At 29.0% G+C, this 21882-nt stretch overlaps 2 protein-coding genes across 2 annotated transcripts in view; one reads left to right on the forward strand and one right to left on the reverse strand.

Annotated features, from left to right (window-relative positions):
* Positions 1 to 888: 888 nt before the first annotated feature.
* On the forward strand, positions 889 to 5737 carry LOC108562555 (receptor-type tyrosine-protein phosphatase alpha-like). Its single transcript, XM_017920938.1, has 14 exons — positions 889 to 910; positions 968 to 1331; positions 1382 to 1835; positions 1901 to 1976; positions 2025 to 2086; positions 2141 to 2416; positions 3397 to 3518; positions 3653 to 3788; positions 3856 to 4081; positions 4136 to 4329; positions 4748 to 4885; positions 4940 to 5073; positions 5137 to 5272; positions 5336 to 5737. The coding sequence occupies exons 1-14, from the start codon at positions 904 to 906 to the stop codon at positions 5462 to 5464; spliced, it is 2454 nt and encodes an 817-aa protein (XP_017776427.1). The 5' UTR covers positions 889 to 903; the 3' UTR covers positions 5465 to 5737.
* A 4330-nt stretch (positions 5738 to 10067) lies between these two features.
* Positions 10068 to 21882, reverse strand: part of LOC108562549 (gamma-aminobutyric acid type B receptor subunit 1) — a 100920-nt gene continuing 89105 nt past the window's right edge. Inside the window, exons 5-13 of the mRNA XM_017920932.1 lie at positions 20693 to 20977; positions 20246 to 20373; positions 20048 to 20189; positions 19697 to 19847; positions 15469 to 15718; positions 14687 to 14935; positions 14266 to 14628; positions 12313 to 12418; positions 10068 to 10347 (exon numbers count right to left, since the gene is read on the reverse strand). Coding sequence (XP_017776421.1) covers positions 10325 to 10347; positions 12313 to 12418; positions 14266 to 14628; positions 14687 to 14935; positions 15469 to 15718; positions 19697 to 19847; positions 20048 to 20189; positions 20246 to 20373; positions 20693 to 20977 — 1697 coding nt within the window. The 3' untranslated portion in view covers positions 10068 to 10324. The remainder of the gene's footprint in view (positions 10348 to 12312; positions 12419 to 14265; positions 14629 to 14686; positions 14936 to 15468; positions 15719 to 19696; positions 19848 to 20047; positions 20190 to 20245; positions 20374 to 20692; positions 20978 to 21882) is intronic.

Genomic DNA, 21882 nt, shown 5'->3' on the forward strand with positions numbered 1-21882 from the left:
TAGTGTTATTATTATTGAAAGAAATGCGAATATTTTCATTACTAGATGTATATTTAAGTACGTTAATCATGATTCATTTTGTAATTTAAATTTTGTATTTCATTCAACTACAGAACCAGTGTCTGGAAGAATTTCGTATTATTACTAAATCTTTGAAACTATATAGTGTAAGAAATATCATGAAAGGTATCAGTCTCTACTCATGATACAAATATATGTACAATATTATCATGGTGTGTTTATATTAATATTCAAATATACTAGGAACTCAACATTTCATTCACAATTCAAAATTATTATGGTTTTTATAATGAATGTCCAAGATGTTATAAATCCACTTAACCTGTTTAATTCAATTATGTTTGTCTTTTGTCTGTTTCAGTTTGTTAAATATAAAGTAATTGAATCAATAAAATTCATAATTGAACTCACAATTGACATTAAAATAATTCATCGAATTACTGACCAAAACTGTTTCCTTTAGATAATTGTAGAAGTTTCCAGGAAATATAAATATTGATAGTAGCTATTTAAAGAAAATTGCAAAATTCCAAAAATTGTTTTATATTCCAGTTTCTAAACTTTAGATATGACGATAATGAAATAAAAAAAGATTTATTGCAGCAAAAGTCTATTGACCATTGGTCTTTCTGTCCACGAATGCCTATTTGTCATCTTTATTAATAAAGAAATGTATTTTTTTTCTTTAATATCTACAATTTATAATCCGTCACTTATAACATAAATTCACATCGTATGTGAATTCTTATCACATTAGTAATATTTCCGTTGGGTCGATAAATTATATATTCAAGTACAGTATAATAGATTAAAACGATGTTAGCGTATGTTAAATTTTTACTGTTTTGTTTTGTAATTATTATTTGTGATGGAAAAAAAAATATGCAAGGTAATTATTGAATTGTATTTAAAATTATTTTTATCTAAGTAGTACATTAATTTCCAGATAAAAACAATGAACACATGTCCATTGTTAAAGACATAAAAGTAAAGATTTCTCCAGATAGTATAGAAATTACATGGGAATTTGATTTTGACTATAATCTAACCAAAATAAATGTAACTTATAATGGAATGCCCAATATTTTTGACATACAAGGCAAAATTAGTTTATATAAAACTAATTCAATACCATTCTATCCTAATACTAAATACAGTATATGCTTATTGCCACATAATGGTAGAACCCTAATAGATAGGTATTGTATATACAAAATGACAGATTTTCCACTTCCGATAATAGATAACAGTTCAGTGGAGTGCAGCAAAATTAATATAAATATAAAAAATATTGTCACTACAGCCGAAAAGTAAGTATTTTCATTTAGAATAAAATATTATTTATGATTATGTATTCTAGCTTATTATATTTATACAAATATGAAAATACTACGAATATACCAGAAGATATCAAGTGGAGTGAGAAATCTCATCTGTTCGAACAAGTTATAAATCTCACCAAAAAGGAGCAACATGTTATGTTCGTAAACAAGGATCACGAAGTAGCCATAGTCCTCAAAAGAACATATGGAAATGATATACACTACAAATTTTTATACCGTTTCGAACCAAAAAAATGTGCAATTGCATTTAATAATTTCAAATATATTACAGCTGCGATTCCATTGGTGATCATTCTATGCTGTATTATATATATTTATAAATTAAAAAAAACAACAATAGCCATTTCACCAGATACGTTCGTCATGACAGATGTTGTTCATGATATTTATTACAAGAAATTTAATAACGAAGAATTAAATGATTTCTTATTAAGCCATGATGCGTCGAGTTTTATTATACTTGAACATACGGTAATTATTATTATCAATTATTTTGTATATTTTTTTTTGAAAATTATTAACTGTTACGATTCAAGAATATACCCCAACCGAAATCCGTGTTCGTCGGTTCAAAATACCCGAAGAAGAATCGTTATGTAAATGTTTTACCAAGTGAGTTATAAATATTAATTTTATAAAAATACATTGATATATTTACAGATGTCAACACTGTAGTTAAATTAACTGGAGATTCGGAATATATAAACGCCAATTACATTAAGGTCTCATCATTGTATTTTTATTAGTAAATTTTATTAACCGAAGATATCTTTTAGGATTATAAAGATGAAAATATGTATATTGCGACTCAAGGACCGTTGAAAACTACATTCACGGACTTTTGGAGAATGGTGTGGCAAGAAAGCGCTTCGATTATTGTTATGTTGACGAATTTAGTGGAGAATGATAAAGCGAAATGTGAGAAGTATTGGCCGGAGGAAAGGACCGCCAAAAAGTATGGATACATTAAAGTGTACTGCAAAAAGTCGGTTAAGTATTTGGATTTTGAAGTCAGGACATTTAATCTCACATTAGGCGAAGATGTAAAAGACGTAAGTAATATACTGGAGGGTTGCTGATTTTGGATCACCTAATTTTATTTAAACATTCAAAGTTATTATTGGAATAGATATATTTCTTCAAACTAGAATATTTAAAATGTGGTGCTCTAACTTGGAGTTATAAGTCTGTACTCTATCAACCAACTAGAAGATGTAATAACTGTGTAAATGTATCATTGACATTATTTGTTTTATAAGTCATAAGGAAGTCAATTTGCTTCTTTTGTATAGATTATCAAATTTTAGAAGATAAATGCGGTTAACTTTAAAATAGGTCAAATTGACCGATATTGGTAAATTATTCATGTTATATATTTGTCATCAAAAATAATATATTTTAAAAACAATTATAGAAGATAATAGTGATGTGATAATGTTATATTTAAGACATTGTACGCCATAGTTAAATATGTATCCTCGGATAGATTTTTTAAGTTTTAGTTTAATATAGCAAAATTTAATTAAAAATATTGTTAGGTTTTGATACTCACTTTGCACTTTAATTTCTGATCATAAATGTGTACAATTTGCTTGTTAGTACAACTGCCTAATTTAGGCAACTGTACGTAACAACCTTTATAAACAAAAAAGGAAATTATTACGCTAATCATAGTTTTTAATTATTATTAATACAATTATCGAAAATTATAGCTAAATAAGTATACTTTAAAATGATATATGACAAATTTTGGATAACCTAAACAGTACTACAATTGCTAACTAGCAGAAGACAATTGATATCTAAAACCTCGTATGGGACGTTTCCATAAATTAAGTTTAATTTTAGATAATATATATTGCTTATAATAATTTTTATTGTAATCTTTATTCAATTTAGCTACTTTTATAGGTGGTTTAGGTTATCTATAAAAATCGAATTACGATTATACGATTTTTTTAGAAATCCTAATGAAATTAGGCATTTCTACCCTAATACTCTGTAAAATCATTTAGAAATATTTACGTTTTAGGTGGTTCAATATCATTTTACAACATGGCCCGACAACAGCGTGCCAATAAGACCCCCGAGTTTGGTAAATTTCCTTAGAAAAATAATTTCTGTTCAAACATTTCCAATTGTTGTGCACTGCAGGTACGGTATTAGAAATTATTAATCCCTTAAGTGGCGTCATGCATGACGAATATATTTGCATCATGCGAAAATACGCTAGCTACAAAAAAACGTGGCCACCAGGGAAGCTATAAACAATGTGATATTTCTTTTAGCGCCGGTATTGGGCGAACTGGAGCTTTCATACTATCTCACAGTGCTTTCACCATGGCAAAAGAAATTAAGAAAGTGGATTTTCCATTGTTGTTAATGAAACTTCGGTCGTGTCGCAGCTGTATGATCAAGGAAAAGGTTCGTTCCTCACCATTACTTACTAATTAGAAACTTAACTTTGTATGTGTGTTTTTCTTTAATCAAGTTGCAATATCAATTATGCTACTGTGTCGTGAATGAATTAATAAACAGTAGTCCATCTGAGATACTCGAGGTTGATTTAAACCCTCAATTGTCGGAGAGACAACATTTGATTCATTCAAAAGCAATTGTTGATAATCATGATTACTGGTTGGACATCTTGGGTAGATATATAAATCCAAGTTACCAAAACAACATTGATAAAAACAGATCTAAACATGTCTTCAAAAGTATGATTAAAACATGTTATTTTTAAAACTTGTGTTTACACTATTTGATTTTAGGCCATTTGTATTTTATTTATCTTGAAAGAAACATCGATGAATCTCTTGGCGACTATATTAATGCTGTTCGCATAGAATCGCGTTTGATTTGTGCACAGCAACCTTTGCCAACAACAATCTGTGATTTTTGGCGTCTCGTAGATGAAACGAAAGCATCACTGATATATTCTTTGCATAATATTGAATCCAAAAATGTAAGTATTTTTTACTTTTATTTAAACAACTTTCTTAATCTATATGTACATAAGTTATGGAATATTTTAAGATTTAGATAATTATAAAGCAAATAATTAAATAACTTGTAGATAATTTTATATTTACAGTTTGTTATATTAATTTAATGTATGAAAGATTATTTATAAAATTTATAAATACTTACAGGTTAGAGGTAACGCAACTGTCGGCGACTTTCTACTTCTAAAATCTGCACAAACAAGATTCCATTAGTATTTATTAGAAGTCTGTCCTTCGAACTAAATCCCGAACACATTTTTTAAATTTATTCAAAATTGAATTCCAGTATTATTTCATGCAAATATACATAGATGTCGCTATTAAGAAATAATTTTATACAATAATTAATAACAATTAACTCGAATATTTATATTTCAGGATTGTCCCTATTTTTGGCCAACAAAAACCGAACATAAATTAAAGCCGACAACTTACATCGAAATATCTTTACTATCAGAAAGTGATAACGAAATCTACAGTGTCAAACAACTGAAGCTGATGAATAAAAGGAATAAAGTAAGATTATTGCAAATGAAGTGAACATTTGTAAATAATGTGCACAATTTTCAGAGTTCGCGATCAATTCAGTTGGTTGAAGTCAAATGTTGGCCTAGGGATACATTGCCAACAGTTACTAACTTCCAAAAAGTCTATAAACATTTCATCAGTAACGCTCGAAAATCAAAGATACTTTTAACGTGCAGGTAAATCTAATTTATTTGAATATAAATTCGGTTAATCAACGTAATTATTATTTATTTTTAAAGTGATGGAGCAACAGGGTGCGGAATATTCTTAACTTGTTTTTACGTCCATTTAAAACTAATGCAGGAGAAAGTTTATGATGTTTGTTATGTGGCCAGAGCGTTAAGATTTCATCGAGATGATTTCATGAGGAATTTGGTGTGGATTTTTTTAATTTCATAAAATTTAATTTTGTGTTTGTTCAATTTATTTATTTTTCAGGAGCATTACATGTTTGTATTTGTGGCTACAAGAAATCAATTATTGGTAGATGAAGAAGAGCGTAATGATGCTGCCAGTATGGGTGATTACACGAATTTGTTGTCACTTTCAATGTATGAAAACGTTTGATAGATTACATTATTTTTCTATAAGTAGTAAAATGGAAACATTATTAAATGAATACTGATAAGATCTTAAATAAGCCACGACATGATACCATTTAAATAATGTTAGTTATTGTCAAATTTCTGTCTAACTCATTTTTAAAGATATAATAGCCACATGTATATACGCGTGAAAGATGATGAAAATGGATAGGCTTGTTTATGATAGGTGTATCAACATTTTAACCAGTAAAATGAATTTATAATTTATTGATATTTAAAACAAATAGTTAAATAAGACAACATTTATTACTAACATTTTGTAGATCATTTTGGTATTATTTTGGTATTATTTTTTGTATATATCGCTATATTGCTATAAGTATTATGTATCCAAAATGTCTCAGTTTTCATATAATTTTCAATAAAAGATTTCAATAATGCAATATAAAGTTATAGTTTTGCGTAGGAAAGAGATTATAATTCAACTTAAACTGATTGTTCAGAAAAAATGATTAATATATTATTGTTCTTCACATTTTTATTATAATTAATGTTTTTATATAACTAATTCAATATGCAGTTATTATTTAGTTATAACTAAGTTTAATGTATAGATCTCGTTCAAAAAAATAATAGTTATTAACATTTATCAGTTAGTGTCTTCATTGTTAAGAAGGTTTATTGACTGAGCTATTATTTTCGTTATTTTCACATTCTGGTCAGTGAACAAACTATAATTAAAGATAAACATTTGTTTCGGGACCTCTAATAGTGAAACAACTACACCCCTCATCTTCATCTTTGATATTTTCTCCTTCAAATCAAATTTGGTTTGGGCTCCGAAGTTCAATTTTGATTAGACCTTATGAACCATAACTCGCTTTTAAAAAGTTCGTGCCCCGGACCAGAATCATATTTTGCGGGGAAGACAAAGTTTTCATGTTTCGCCACTGTTTCTACAGCATCTGATTATATTTTTGTGGAAATCTCCGTTTAAGCATTACTTAGTGATTTCCATATATTCCACGTAGATTAGATTAAGTTTATAATATTTTGACCACTAAAAATAAGTACGTCATTTGCGGTTATATATGGTTTCCTTAATACGTCCTTCAATATTACATGACGCATATGCAATTTTACTCTATTTAAATAATTAAACCACTTTGTGTGGTTATTTCAATATCTCAATTTTCAATCTTAGACTGTTTCATTATTCACTCATTATTTACTTATAAATTATAGATATAAAACGCCGATTATCCGTAGAAAATTTGAGCACGGGTAATACAAACATCGCTTTTATTTGCTTTAAAAACTTAATATATATGTATAGGTCAAAATGTACATTTACTAAACAGAAAATTTGCAGAGAAAATTTTATTGTTGAGCTTATAAAATAAGTAAGACAGACTACTGTAAATTGAACCCGGATAATCGGCAGTTTTACTTCATTTAATGTTTATAAAAATTGAAAAATTTACAGTAAACAATCTAATATGGGACAGGATCACCGAATTTTAATCAAATATTGTTATTTATTTAAGAAAGAAATATTATAACAAAAGTGCATTACAAATAAAAGTTAATAGTTAAAAGTGAAAATAAAATTGATGGATGGATTACTGGCTTAACTATCGTTTTCCTAAGTATAATTCAGTAAAATTTCTGTTTGCCTAATATTTCATATACAGTGGAACTTCGCTTAACGAGCTTAATCCGTTCCAAAATTTTCGGATTTTTACTCGTATAGTGAAACATATTCAAAAATACACATTCGCAATCCGGACGCGCAATCCGGGACTTCTCTTCTCATCGTCACTCGTTATTCGAAACGTCGCTCGTTAAGCAAGTCATTTTTATTATAATTTATTTTGCTCGCTAAGCGAAATTCTCATTAGGTGAGGTGCTCGTTAAACGAGGTTCCACTGTACTTATATGCTCTTTCTTAGTTTCTGCAGATAAAATACAAATGCTTCTCGTTTTGTTATTTTTTATTTCAAGAACATAACATTTTTAAAAGTTAATAATTTTATTAGCTTGATTTTTTTTTAAATTAAATTTTACCTTTATTCAAATGGAACTACTTTCGGGATTTCCTCCCATTTGATCGGTTCAATTTAGACAAGTATGAATTTCAACATTGGGCAACTTTCACAAACAATGAATATAAAGACTAAACAAATGTAAGAGAATATCAAACAGAAAATATGAATAATACTAAAAGCTTGACTATTTTTATGTGTATCTTGTTTTTAATAACAATTAATTAAATTGAATACTTAATTCAACTTAAAATAAGTAATTAATATTAATTGATAATTTATGTTTGTATTTATTAGTTAATATATAAAATATAGAAAATTGTATTAAAATTTTTGATATACATTCCTCTCATCCAACTTAGTAGAGGGTCGAAGCAAAATAAATTTCGTTCCGTTTCACGGTTAAGTTCCAAGTAAATGTTTATCGTACCAGCTTCGGTTTCGGTTTGTCTAAAAATGTCAGTTCAGTTTCGGTTCATATCCGAAATTTGAATCGCAAAATAAAAATTTGAAAAAAGTTCCGAATGAAACGGATTCAAACGAAAATTCTTCTTCACTTTATCCACCATCATATTTTTTGTAACAACTGTTTTGTGATTAAAAAGAAATGTCTAGAAGTATGATATTTCTACATGGAGTATATATGAAGAAATCGATTAATAAATTAATTTAATGACAAAAAGTGAATCGAAATGAACCGTCATTCAAATTTCGTTCCGGTTTTCGTTCTTGCTTACAATTATTTTAAATGTTATACATGCATATCTGATCTAAACAATACAAATGTTATTATTTATTATCACTATTACACATAATAATTTAAGTTTATTTCAATACTTACCATTAAAATGACAAAAAAATATCTGAAATATGTTAAAATATTTTTCTTGTTTAATAAATGAAAAAAACATATTATTTTGTACACTTATATTTAATATAATATTAGGTAGCTGATTGGGTTCTGAACACATAGTCTGACAGTAAAACTGCGATGTATAGGTACTATATTAAATACTTATTTACTGTACTTATATAATATTAATCATAATAAAAATAAAAATAACAAATAAAATAACACACTCGATTTTCTTCATATATAACTGTATATAATAATAAAAAATCATCGAGAAAACAAAACGTAACGCTATTGCTTTATGGCCATACCTCATTTTGAGCCGTAATGGGGTATGGCAAATGCAATCACAACAAATTTTCGCATAGATCGCAAAAATTTATTGCTGTCCTTCAAATACATTTATTTACAAAACAGCAAATAAACAATACAAAAAACGTAACAAAAAAAATCAATTGCCCTAAAATATTGCTACATTAATTTAACATTTCGTATATGTAATATCTATTGCAATCATTTGAGCCTTGAATAAATCTTCATCTATGGATTTGTTACATTTTTCATTATCTATATTTATTTTCTCTCTCATTATTTTCTAGAACAATATAAACAATTTATTCAAAGCCCAACACTTAGAAAATAAAGTTACAAAATATTCATAATTGTTTAGTATGTACATAAAAAGAAAACAAAGAAACGAAGCTTGATGTAACAACAATGTACTTCTCTTTGTCTCACTCTTTCCCATTTTTTTTTCATTAAAAATTATTATTATTTTTTACTTGTTTACTGTAAACATTAAATCGTATAGGAATATATGTGTTTAACAGTTTTCTTTTCTCCTATAAATAAGTACATCTCGTTATAACAACGCCTAACATCCAATCTTCTTCTATAAATCATCTATATTTAACAATTTCGATATCCATTATTTAACTATAGATTTTTTTTGGTTTATTATCTGTATATATTACTTTATTTTTTTTTATTATTTAATTAAATGTGGCTATAAATTATATTGAGATTGACGAGATCACTAACCAATGATTTGAGTGTATCGTCTGATTTTTCTATTTTTTATTTTTGCAAACTAATTCACCAATCGCCAGAATCCAATTCCATCACTAACCCATCTATCACAACATTTAGAATTCTTTTGTTCGTTTATTCCACGATCTTACTAACTAAACACAGCGCGCTTTTAATAATTGCATTGTATCATTATTTTTTTGGATACAAGCGATTGGTTAGTTTACAGATGTAACAGAAAATTTTGAAGAATGGGCGATTTCGATGTTGCTTAAAAAACGTTCACGATTAAAGCGTTAGAATGAATGTATTCGTTTCCAAGTAGCAAATATTTCCTAATGTATGACAAAATACTACACACATTGAGCTGTTTTTCTCACTATAAGGTATTTCGCTAAGACGTCTTAGCTCACAAGTTTCATTTACTTCAGCTTCCTTGAATTACAATGGTAACCAAATTGAAAGTAGTCAAAGTAACCAAATAATCTGACTATAAGTATGTGTGAATTGACTTGAAAGTTACTCGCTTATCGCCTCACTTTAATATACTTTTTATTATTTTCTTTAATTTATATAATATATAAATTTTTTACTCCATTTTTTTTTAAATTTCTTAAAACATATAAAAAGTTCCTATATAAATTCTTATAATCTCAGTCAATGCAACTTGTATATATTTTTTTTATTAAGTTCTCCTTATTAATTTATTAGAAAATGTGTTTGCTTTTCTGGACTTTTCAATATTTTGTGACGAAGTAAATAGTTTCCCACGTTTGTTTAGAATCAAAATATATATCTAAATAAAAAATGGATTGATTGTGTTTACGTTTCCGTTGTTCTTGTGGTTGTTGCAAATTTTGTGGCTAAACTAAACAAGCGTGGTTTTCGTTATATTTTCTTTCTTATTTTTCGGTAATGTTCAACCAGATAAAAATATCATCCGAAGTTGCAGCTGTTAGATACGTTCATCTTGGGTATCTGCACAGAAAAAAAGAAAGAAATCTTCAATTAACTCCCAAAATTAATATTATAAATAAATATAAATACTATAAAAAAACTGATTAACACGCATCTCGTTACAACATAAACATTTTTTTGTTTGCTTAAACATTTTGGGAGCCAGAAGAATTCTTTCTCTATTTACAAATAAACACTGATTTTCTTTTATGTTATAACGAGATATAACTTACTTATAAAAAGAAAACTAAGAAACTAATGTTAAACTACAGCTACAGCAGAAAGAAGGATCAACATGCATATCGGGGAATTCAAGCGCGTGAATTGGTTTCGCTAAGAATTATTTTATTTCTGTTAATGTACATGCATTTTTCATTATAATTATCTTTATTTTACCTTCCGATTCTAAGCCCATTTCACACCTGAGATTCACAAGAAAAAAAATCCAATTAATTTTTTTCGAAAACAACATAAAAAAATTAAATTTTCAAATTTCAATTTCCAATCAGCCAAATCACAAAATTTGTGTTTTTTTTTTGTTTGTTGGTGAAATGAGCTTGTTTCCTTTTTTTCACATGAATTTCATGCAAAGTTTTAATTGACACAGTACAAACATTGGGAGAAGTGTGCGTGTGATTTTTATAATAATATTGGATTGTCAAGATCTACGCCGACTTTCGGTTATTTGTTTCTGTAACAATTGTTGAAAGTGTTCGTTCGACTAGATATACATTTAAGGGGATATGTACAAGTTAACAACATTGAGTGTCATAGAATCTCGAATATAATACGCACTTGTGTACAATGATTGAATGATGAATGATCACAATAATTTAAATAAACAGAACATAATTTTCATAAAAAGTTTTTTTTTCGCATTTATGAAAATCTAATAGACCAGTGCAATGTGATTTTAGTTAATATTAAAAATATTGATTTTTTTTTATGTATACGTGTATAATACGAACACGTGCTTTTCTTGCGGGCTTGCACACAATTTGTGAGTATTATACTCGGTATTTATTTATATTTAATTATTTAGCTAATTTTGTGCAGAGATAGTGAAAAATGAAGGACGACGAAGTATAAAGTAAACGAGTAATTAGTGTTGCAAACATTCATAGGGAAAAAGTTGAGGGAATGCCGTTAGGAGTTTTAATTGAGTTAATATTGGACACGAGGGCCAAAGCGAGAGTTTGATTCAATTAGTCGAGTTCAATTTCTGGAAGCCACAGGACTTTGCCATCGACACGTGTAATTTTGCTTGCCACCAAGGAGGCTCTTTGTGGTGTTCAATGTAAATTTTGACCTCAATTGCTAACTCCAAATTATATATAGATGATTAACTAATTATACACTTAGATTACACTAGCTAGTGGAATATTTACAAAGTTGATTTTCGAAGACATGTTTGTATATAGGGTGTATTTTCTGATCAAATTTAAAACATGTAGGGTTAATAACTAATAATATGTCTACCAGTGGTAACACGTGCAGAAAGACTGCGAAGCTGGAGCTGCAGTATAAAGTGTATGTTCCTTGTTTTTGTAAATATATACAAATTTAATATTTTCCATCAATATTAATTTATTTTAAACTTATTGTTCAAAATTATTATATTTTTTTTACGTGCCGCCACTGATGAATACTATTATTCTATTATTGTGTTACAACATGAATAATTTGATAAAGAAAATGGATGCAGATCGTGGAAAAGACCTGAATTGGAATTCCAGTTCGGTTATCAATTTGCAGAAGTATACTGTGAAGTAATTCAATTTGTTGATGGTGTTTGTTCCAAAGTTGTGTACATTCGTGAATGGCGTGCTTCTTTGTTTGTATTTATCTAAAGGTAACTTTCGCTAAATTCAATATCGGATTGGCTTGCTCTGCTGGATCTTGTGTAAATAGAGAGTCCACCGCCGATGGCGGAGTCCGAAGTCCCAGCATCAGTAATGAAATCGGCGATGATCAGGTTTTCCTTACCTTGGGTGATGGTAGGTGGCACGAGAAGGATGCCCGTATTGCCTCCTCCTCCTTTCGACTCCCTCTCGGTTAATCGATCCTTCAGCAGCTGAATCTTTTCTTCCTTCTGGAATTTACAAACAGGAATATAAAGGGAAAATGATCGAAATGGAGAAAACAACACTAGATTTATATTTATGAAAGCTGGATTTGTTCGCGTGGGAGGATGCAAGGAGCAGACGATGGACGCTTGTTCTTCTTGCGTCCGTCTGACCAAGTCTTAGCAGGAAACTTTCCGGCTATAAATACCAAAAGTTTTCCCTCGAGTTTCTCTAATTAGTTCTTTGTGCGACTTTCTGACCTCGTTTCTGGATGCCTTTTTTTGCTGCTTGTCTCCCCTCTTTGTATATTGCCTCTACACCCCGGGACTTAATATCGGGATTATGTTTTATTACCACCGAGTTACATCGACAATATTGTTATATTACACTGTTTCTAGTTCATAAATTAAGAAAACATTTTCTATTAAAGTTTTTTTCTTTTTTCAATTATAGTCCACTTTATTAAAGCTTTAATGATTCACTTTTTATTTTCGGAGAAAAGTCGAAAGTCGTAAAAATATATATGCAAAATTTTAAGTAAATTCAGAAGGAAAGAGCAGAATTTAGTTAGAAAGTTTAAAACGAAAAAGTTCTTTTCCAAAAATTCATTTTACTTTTCTAGTTCATTTGTGATATGGAATGAAGTATACAAGATAAATTGATAATTATATATTACGTCACTTAATTGATAAAAAATTGCAAAGATGTCTTGATATTATTTTTGTTATGTAAAAAGTCCTCTTGATTGTCATTTTGATATACAATTAGTTCTAAGTAATGGTAGCAATAAAGTGCTTTAGAGATCAATAACTAAAGTGTATTTAAAAATACTGAAGTATACCGAGTAACTTTCAGAATACAGTACACCTATATACTCGTACGACAAGAGTTTTCGCTCGCGGTTAACAATGTGCATGCCTCTATTTACGTAACTCTGCTAGATATATACTGAAAATATTTATAGATACTTCACGTTGCATGGTTCTCAAACACCATGTCACTAAATTTATAATATAAGAACTTGATATATGCAAATGCGATATATATTACTAAGTTCTAGTGTATAAGACAGGGGTCGGCAACCCGTGGCTCTTTTGTGGCTTCCAGTTCCCACTAACAAAAATAGGAATATATGCGGCTCCCTAGATATTTTTTTATATTAAAAAATATCTTAAATATGATTCTTTACTCCAAATAAGCTAGCGATGCTTGGCCTTGGATAATGATTCTTGGTCATCGACCATTTATTTCGATATATCAATTAAAACTCTTAATTGTTGTAACTTGTTTTTTTTTTCCAGTGCAATTAGTTATTTAACTATTTGAGGGGAAGTGGGACAAGCATTGTACAACCTTTTTAACATGCCTAGTCGGCATTATTATGATTTTCTAGAAAATATCCAGGAAAGAGGAATTACCCTTTACTTTTTATGGTATATCAAGCGATCAGTTTTCATAGTCCACACCATCCGATGATCATTAAGTTGACAAGGTGGTCTGATTCTGTTGTCTAGAAATTTGTTGGATCTAGAAATTTAGGAATTTCTGGCCCTTCAAAGGGCTAATAGTAATACTATTTGATATTATATTTAATGTGAAATTTACAGTATTATAATTTATAAATTTAGATATACATTTACATTTGAGAGTATATTTAATGAAAATTTTATTTCATTTCTTACTAAATTATACATGTTTTTATTGACTTGTTACATTTCGAATTGCTCGTTATAAAGCAAAAATATTAAATTTAATTGGATGTATTCTTCTTTGTAAAATATTCTCATAAAAATGTAATTACTTTCTTTCATCTTTTCCACGTAATATCTATTATTTGAATTTAATGAGATGCTCGTTTTTGCTAATATTATACCTGTGCTATTAATCTTTGAAGCTCCTCGTTCTCGTCGACAAGCTTCTGTAGCTTTTCCTCTTCCTCCTTAGAGACCCCCGCGTCCGGATTGTACTTGCTCTCAGCCTTATCTTTGGGATGACGGATAACTTCGATGACCTTCGGCACGAATATCAGGGCCATGCTCAGGAAACAGCAGAAGACAATTGCAAGACCGATGAACGCGTAACTCGCGTCCTGCTGACTGGCAATGACCATGGTCACGGGGGCAGTGATCAGACATAGAATGACAACGTTGTAGATGCTCATGCCTACGTATCTGGAATCGTTTATCTGTTTTACTTTAACAGATCGAGTTTCGTATGCAAGGAACAATCCGAACACCTGCAACATTTCAATCATTTTAATTTATAGGAAGACTGCGCGATTTCGCTTTGTCAACCAGAACGAGCCCTTTGTAGCCGTAGATGATCGAGAGCCAAACTATATTGTTCTCGCTAGCGCAGTGCTCCAATTCGGGTAGTATCTTTGAGTCATCAGACGCGGAAATTGGATCTTCTAAAGGAAATAGTTCGACTTTCCGCAGGAGAGGATCCAGGAGCTGCCACACTAAGAGTAGTACAAAGTCGATTACCAGTAATCCGGCCACCATCGAGTACAGTTTCCAGGGTTGCACCTTTTTCTGCAACAACAGTGGTAGAAATTTTCTGTTAGTTCAATCTGAGTCATTCCCATTACTACCATTCAAGTGGTTTAATAATTCTACATCCATACTATACGTGATATATATAATATATGAGAATATGAATCGTTATAAAAATATTTTTCTTTAACAATAAATAAGTAAGAGATATCATATAAAAATAAGGTAAGGTTTATTATAAATATGTTTTGTATTTCAAAATACGATATAAATGTATAACAGTATTAGAATTGATTCAAGGACATTAAAAATTTCATAAGTTAATTACCATGTAAAAATGATATTTCTGTATAATAGCACACATATTTTGGTTGCAATTAAAGAGCATTTTTTACTTTTTAATCCAAAAGATGGCGAATCAAAATAAGTTTAATATTTAAAGTAGAAGAAGAGGAGAGTTTACTAGTATTTAAAAGTATTCAATGTGTACTAATGTCTTAACACTAAATAAGCTTTCCTTAAAATAGAACCACTTATCTGTTGCTTGTGTAATAATGTTATATATCAGAATAAATATTTACTGCTCTAGCCTTCGGGTCACTTTTGGCCTTTGTGGTCAGTCGATGGACACGCCACACTTTACTGAACATCGCTCCATAAGAAAGTGTGAATCCTATGGTTATGATCCATGTCCTCGCTTGGCATAAGCTGGAATAGGCATCTGGAGGAATAAAATGACCATCCAGACCTAGCAGACATACACTGACCAAACATATGATCACTCCGAATAACATTATTGTGTTGCAAACGGGATGCGATGATTGTATGACTCTGGAAAAAAATAATATGAACATAGTTATTTAAAAATAATGTATGTATACAATCAATTTTTCAATATCTTTACTAGCTTTATAATTTATCTTCTGGGATAACATTAAATTTAGGAGTAAAATATAGTAATAGTAATTTAAATATCATGAAATATAAAATGAATAATAAGTATATTTAAAATATCGATATATTACATTAACGATAACATATACATCAATATTCTATTACCGGGAAATAGTTAATCGGTTTTACCGGCTAATATGATATTACCGATAAATTTTGATAACAAACATCGATAATTTGTAATTCAATTGAAGAAAAATCAAATGATATTTCCACCTTACACCATAGTGAAATTCTTGAGTGTCGACATTTATTCTACAATTTGTACTAAAATTCGAATAAGTCTAAGTCCTAAGACATAAAATTGGATTTGTATTCTGTGTGCACATTTTAATTCACAGAATAAATTAAATTAGAATATTAACGTTAACTGGTTAATCGGTTTTTACATAAAATATTTATTGTTTACCGGTAAAAGATTATCTCGGCAATTTTGTATTATATATCAGAGACATAAGACATTTTTAAAACTACAAGAACAATTATTCTCAATTTAATCAATTTTAACGTTTAGAACTATAATTAATAACTTTTTTGTCTTTATATCTTCATAATTATCTTTATTTCATACATTTTCATATTCACCAAATTAATCTATTGCCAATAACCCTTTGTATATGTATTTTTTTTATATATACAGGAATTTTTATAGGCGGTTTTTTGTTAATAATTTTATTTGTTGTGTTTACTTTATTTAATTAAATATTTGCAAATGGGAAGCAGATATTCAAGTAGATGGTGACTACATTCTGGAATAATCATTTAAAAATGTAATTGTAGAGTTTTTATGTTTCTGTTTTCATAATAAATATTGTTTAAAAAACGATTATGCATCAACTCAATACAATTAAAAATAAGCATGATTTTATTTCTCTATAATTTTTGGGAAAACCAAATGACCCCATTGTTTCAATAATACCAATAATCTGCTTACTATAATCGCATTACGTAAAGCTGTGATTAAATATATGAAATCACTGTTTAATGGATGGTCAGTATTGTAATAGTACTGCATGTAAATGCGTGACACAATACATTCAATTGTTATTAATTGAATAAACGGTAAGCAGGTCAAAAACAGCATAACAACTGGAATTCGCCTTTCTCTCTAACAACGGGTGCGCATATTGTATTCGCATTTCGTGAATTATTTGATTAATTCGTTAACACTGCGAAATTAATTACAAATCAATCGGCGTGCTTTGGATATGCCATATCATTTTTGTGTTTTGTGCATTTATGAATGCGTTCCATTCATCCTCTGCGTAATTTCTATATATAATTGTTTATGACCTTCCATTTATTATATACCGGTAGTGCTTTATTTCATATTATTAATGTTTTTGATTGTTTTCATTCAATTATAATTAATCTCTATATTGTTTTTAACCGCATGATATATTCATATTTATAAAATATTTACTAAATTATTTTGGAACAGAAATTTTTTCTTGTTTTTCCAATTGAAAATTTTGATAATTTCTGAGATCTAAGCACAAACTTGTTTTAAAGTTAGTGTATATGCTTATTAATTGTTTGCATTTGAAATTATTGACAAAACAAATATCAATTTGGCAAAGTATGCGGTAAGAAAATGTACGATTATCTGATGATTTTTACGTATCTTTATCTATAACGTACATATCAGTGAGACAAATCGGCGGCCGTGTCCTTTATTCACTAATATATTTTCCATTTTGATCAATGACCGGCAAAACCTTTCCGTCAACTTCATTATCGCACGCTCTTTATTATGAGCAAAAAAACTGAACTAGGTGTAATATCATAGCGTTCTTATCATTGAAGGTTTTACCATTTAATGAATTTTGGTTTTTAAGAAAGTTAAAGTTAACAACTGACAAATGCAAAAACTATATAATTCTAACATTGACAGAAGTGATTCAAAAGAAACACTACTCCCATCCAATGTATAAAAACATTAAATTTAATACTATATCCACGTTATAATTTAAACATTTAATTAAATTAGCTTCTAAGTAGCTATAAATTATAGTTTAGGGTTGATTACGACGATGTAGGAAGTACTCATTTGCTAGTCCAGCTGATATTCATATAACATTCTCGCTCTGTCTCCAGTTCACAGAGGGCTGTAACAACCCCCTGTGCAAACACATACACACACATCACAAATACACCATATAATTAAATTTGAATTATTCGGATATTAATCTAGAAACTAATCCATTTATTGGTTCAACATTAGTTGATTTATCAATTAGAGGATTAAGCAAATTTGTTGTGTGTAATATCCAGACGAGCTAATTCCGGCTGCATACATTAATGCCGTCATCAATTTCAAGGTGATAACTACGAAGGGCGAATTCGTGGCAGGTTCAATTTTTCATCGCACAATCGAATGGCATCAATCATATTGTAATCGTAGTGTCTAAGTTTAAAGTGCATATTGGAAGAAGGAAGTCGAGACTTTATCTCTACAAAAAATTCCATTATTCTTTCAAGATATATTATGATAAATTTTAGCTTTGCTCATTTTATTCCGAAAAATTATTACGTACAAATTTAGAAATAAATTGATATAGTAAAGGAAATCTTTATTGAATTAATTCGTATTAATTCAATCAAACAAAAATATACCGTAAAAATATTGAATTTTTCCTATGTATTTTCATCTAATTAACAGTGATGGTATAAAGTAAAAATATGTAACTTTGTTCAATTTAAAATATCAACAATATTTGTATGTAGAAAATCAATGTATCAGATATTAGTAAATTATTTTATTTGAGCTTACTTTGCTAAGTATGTCTTTCTAATACAAGTAAAACTATATATAATAGCAAGATTATTATCGGGTGAGCTTACTGAAACTTAGCTCATTAGGAACTTCGCAATGCAAGAAGAAAAGTTGAATATTTGATATAATATTCTAATATTCAGCAAATCTCCACCAAAACTTTAATTAATATTATCGTTAACGTTAATGTTTCTAATGTCAATATTTTATTTAACTTAAGTATTTCACGAAAACCCATTTTTTAATGTTATGGATTGTTTAGTTCTTGCATAAAATAATGTCCATGTAAACTATAAATTATTAAATAATTAAACTTTGAAATGCATAAAGATTATAACTTGATGATTTTATATTAAATTTATATATTGAAAAAAAATAAAAATCAATCGGTATTTTTTTTTCAGAAAACTTGAAGTTATTACTTTTTTTTAATTATACCAATTAACTTATTGTAAATTATTTAGTTTTTGCGGGTGTAGCATATTTAGTTCATTCCTATCTTAAAAATTGCACATACTACTAACTGTTAATATGACAAGAAAATAGAACATTTGTTACAACAAATACACAAATTAAATTGAAATATATAATTTATGAAACAAATATATACAAGATTGAATAAATGTAGAAAAACATTTGATTTTACAAAGAATCTCTATATTTTATTCGGCATTTTCAACAATTAAAATAATTTCTTTGTTGTTAATTTAGTTATAATAACGAGATTGTAAAGCAATAAATAAATATAGGTGTAAAATTATATACGAATGCTTACAAAATGTATTGATATTTATTGTCTAATTTTAATATAATTTATTTATACATAATGGATAAACGGCTTAATATATGAAGGTTAAAACGATTAGATCATTGATTATATCACTGGAAGTGATACTTCACACGTACTGCAGTGAATTTATATAAACTAAATAGTTGAAGTGTAGAGGGGCAATCTATTATGAATTTATATTATATGCAATAACTACTTTTTAATAGTAAAACATATTATAAATTTCCATTAGTTCTTTGTATTTGATACAATGTAATGTATAATACTTGTTAAAAAAGGGTGCACTTACCTTCTATGGCTATTCCAGATGTTAAAAACTATAAGGCCAACAGCGACTATAATGCCTAAACTGGAGATGATGCACATACAGATGAAGAGGGGTAGGGAAACGGTACGTAGTACTCTCCTAATGATTGTTCGATCTTGAGGCACTTTACCACCTATAAAAAGTTAAGTGCAGTTAAGTATTTTATTTCTTCTTGAGTTGCGGATCGATGTAAAAGTGCAACACTCTCAACTACGTGCATTTCATAAAACGATACACAGAAAACATGGAATAACTCTGATCTTCTTAAATATTTCCAATAAATAATAAATATTTCCTAAGAAAATTGATGAACTAAATAATAGTTAAACTTACCACTCCAAACTTCCCTGTCGAACCAAGTTAAATTATCCGCCTGCGTATCGTAGTAGCCCAAAACGACGTAATTGCCGTTTATAACTTGCTCTATCTGAGTTAGAGCTATGCGATCTCCTTGGGAACTGAACGCAACGAAACCCTAAACAAGAAGCAGCATTAAAAATAAATAGTTAATTTGTAAGTTATATAACTTACAGAAATTCCCAAAAATTGCGTCGAATTTATGGCGGAATAAATATCATCAGCTATCTCCTTATTGTTGTAGTTGAAATCTTTCAAGCTCTTTCCGTATTTATGAAGGCGATCCATAGTCTTATTGAATGCTGCATTGCAAACGAAGGAAAGCAAGTTTAATATACAGAACGAGTGAGAATGGGAAGAGAAAAAAAAGATGAAAGTTTCTCGCCGAGGAAATATGAGGAATCGGTCCATCGGGGAAAATGTTTCATATATATATTTTTTTCTCGTGGGGCGTTGAAAACTTCTTCTGGATAACATCATCATAAATTTTCATTGCGGACCTCAATTTGCATATATTTTTTTTAATGGTTCGGAACAAATTTACTTTAAGTTTTTTTTTCTTATCCAATTGAGATCGAAACTTCTTAAGTAATAGAACATATGGAAGTAATAATCTGTTACCTAACGCAACGGACCAAACGGCGTCATAGGCGAGTGGGGCTTCCTGATATCCTTCTGGATAGCGCTGCTTATCGATGTCATAACCTTCCTCTCTTAGAACGTCGTTCAACCGAAGCCGAAAGTCCTCCGAAGTCATTCCTGAGATGGTCCGCTCGTTCAGATTCTGGTTCCACATTAGGGCTTCGGTTGTCAGATGACCTTCGGCGGCGAGTCTCATCTGTTCCACGGTGCACTCGATCCCTTCCTTCTTTAAGTTTATTTCGAACCAGTTGTCCTCGTACCAACCTAAGAAATTACTTTAAATGTATATTGCTGTTTCCTTGCTGATTAATTAAGGGTCCTATTTTCATCGTTAGGAAATTTCTTACGCTCGACTCTGAATTATTGAAGAGACCTCGGCGAAAGTTAATTAAAGACTTCGTAAAATGTGAAAGGAATCGATGTGAGAAAGCTAATTAAAAGAGAAGTACTGCATATTTTCTATTTTCTTATTTTCAAATTAAAATCTTCATTTCCTATTGTGTATTTCTCAGTTGTATCGCAGCATCTCTCATTTTCTGATTCACAATGAAATGTTAAATGTAAAATTAGGTCTTTTTGGAATTTAAGACAAGAAATTAATGTTAGAATAAAATATTTTAATAAGTTTGGCGGAAAGACTTAGGTCGACTGCCATTTGGTTGCATTGTAACTAATAAATATTATATAATTTAATTATATTTTAATAATTTATTATAATTAATAACCAGTTGATACAAATTTGTGTTATTTTTAATTTTAAAAAAAATATGTAAGTTAATTACTTAATCATTCGTTTTTTTCTTCTCCTTTTACTTATAATGAAACCAATATTATATAAAAATAACTAAATGTTTAACAGAAATTTCTAGTTAAAAACGTTCATAAATTAGTCAAATCATTACCACCAACAGTAATGAATCAAATTAGTATTTGTGTGCTCTCAAATACGCAATCTATGTAAAAAATCTATTTGTAGCAAAGAAAGTTGACCTAAGTATTTCTTTCTAATGGATAAATAAATGCCTAAAGAACTGTAAAAAAATCAATTGAATAAAAAAAATCATAAATCATTCGTATAATGTTATTGAGAAAACTTTTAAGAAATATATTGATTATAAGTTTTTATATCAGTTACTGCCAAAACAACAGCTTAAGTAATATGCAATTCG

The sequence above is a fragment of the Nicrophorus vespilloides genome, unplaced genomic scaffold (assembly GCF_001412225.1).
Source record: "Nicrophorus vespilloides isolate i.1.1-1 unplaced genomic scaffold, Nicve_v1.0, whole genome shotgun sequence".
Taxonomy (NCBI): domain Eukaryota; kingdom Metazoa; phylum Arthropoda; class Insecta; order Coleoptera; family Silphidae; genus Nicrophorus; species Nicrophorus vespilloides.

What these genes read in the sequence shown, in the direction of transcription:
- LOC108562555 (XM_017920938.1), top strand. An exon ending in TTATTATACTTGAACATACG is followed by an intron (nt 1,836 to 1,900) that starts GTAATTATTATT and finishes TTACGATTCAAG; the next exon opens with AATATACCCCAACCGAAATC. An exon ending in TGATGAATAAAAGGAATAAA is followed by an intron (nt 4,886 to 4,939) that starts GTAAGATTATTG and finishes CACAATTTTCAG; the next exon opens with AGTTCGCGATCAATTCAGTT.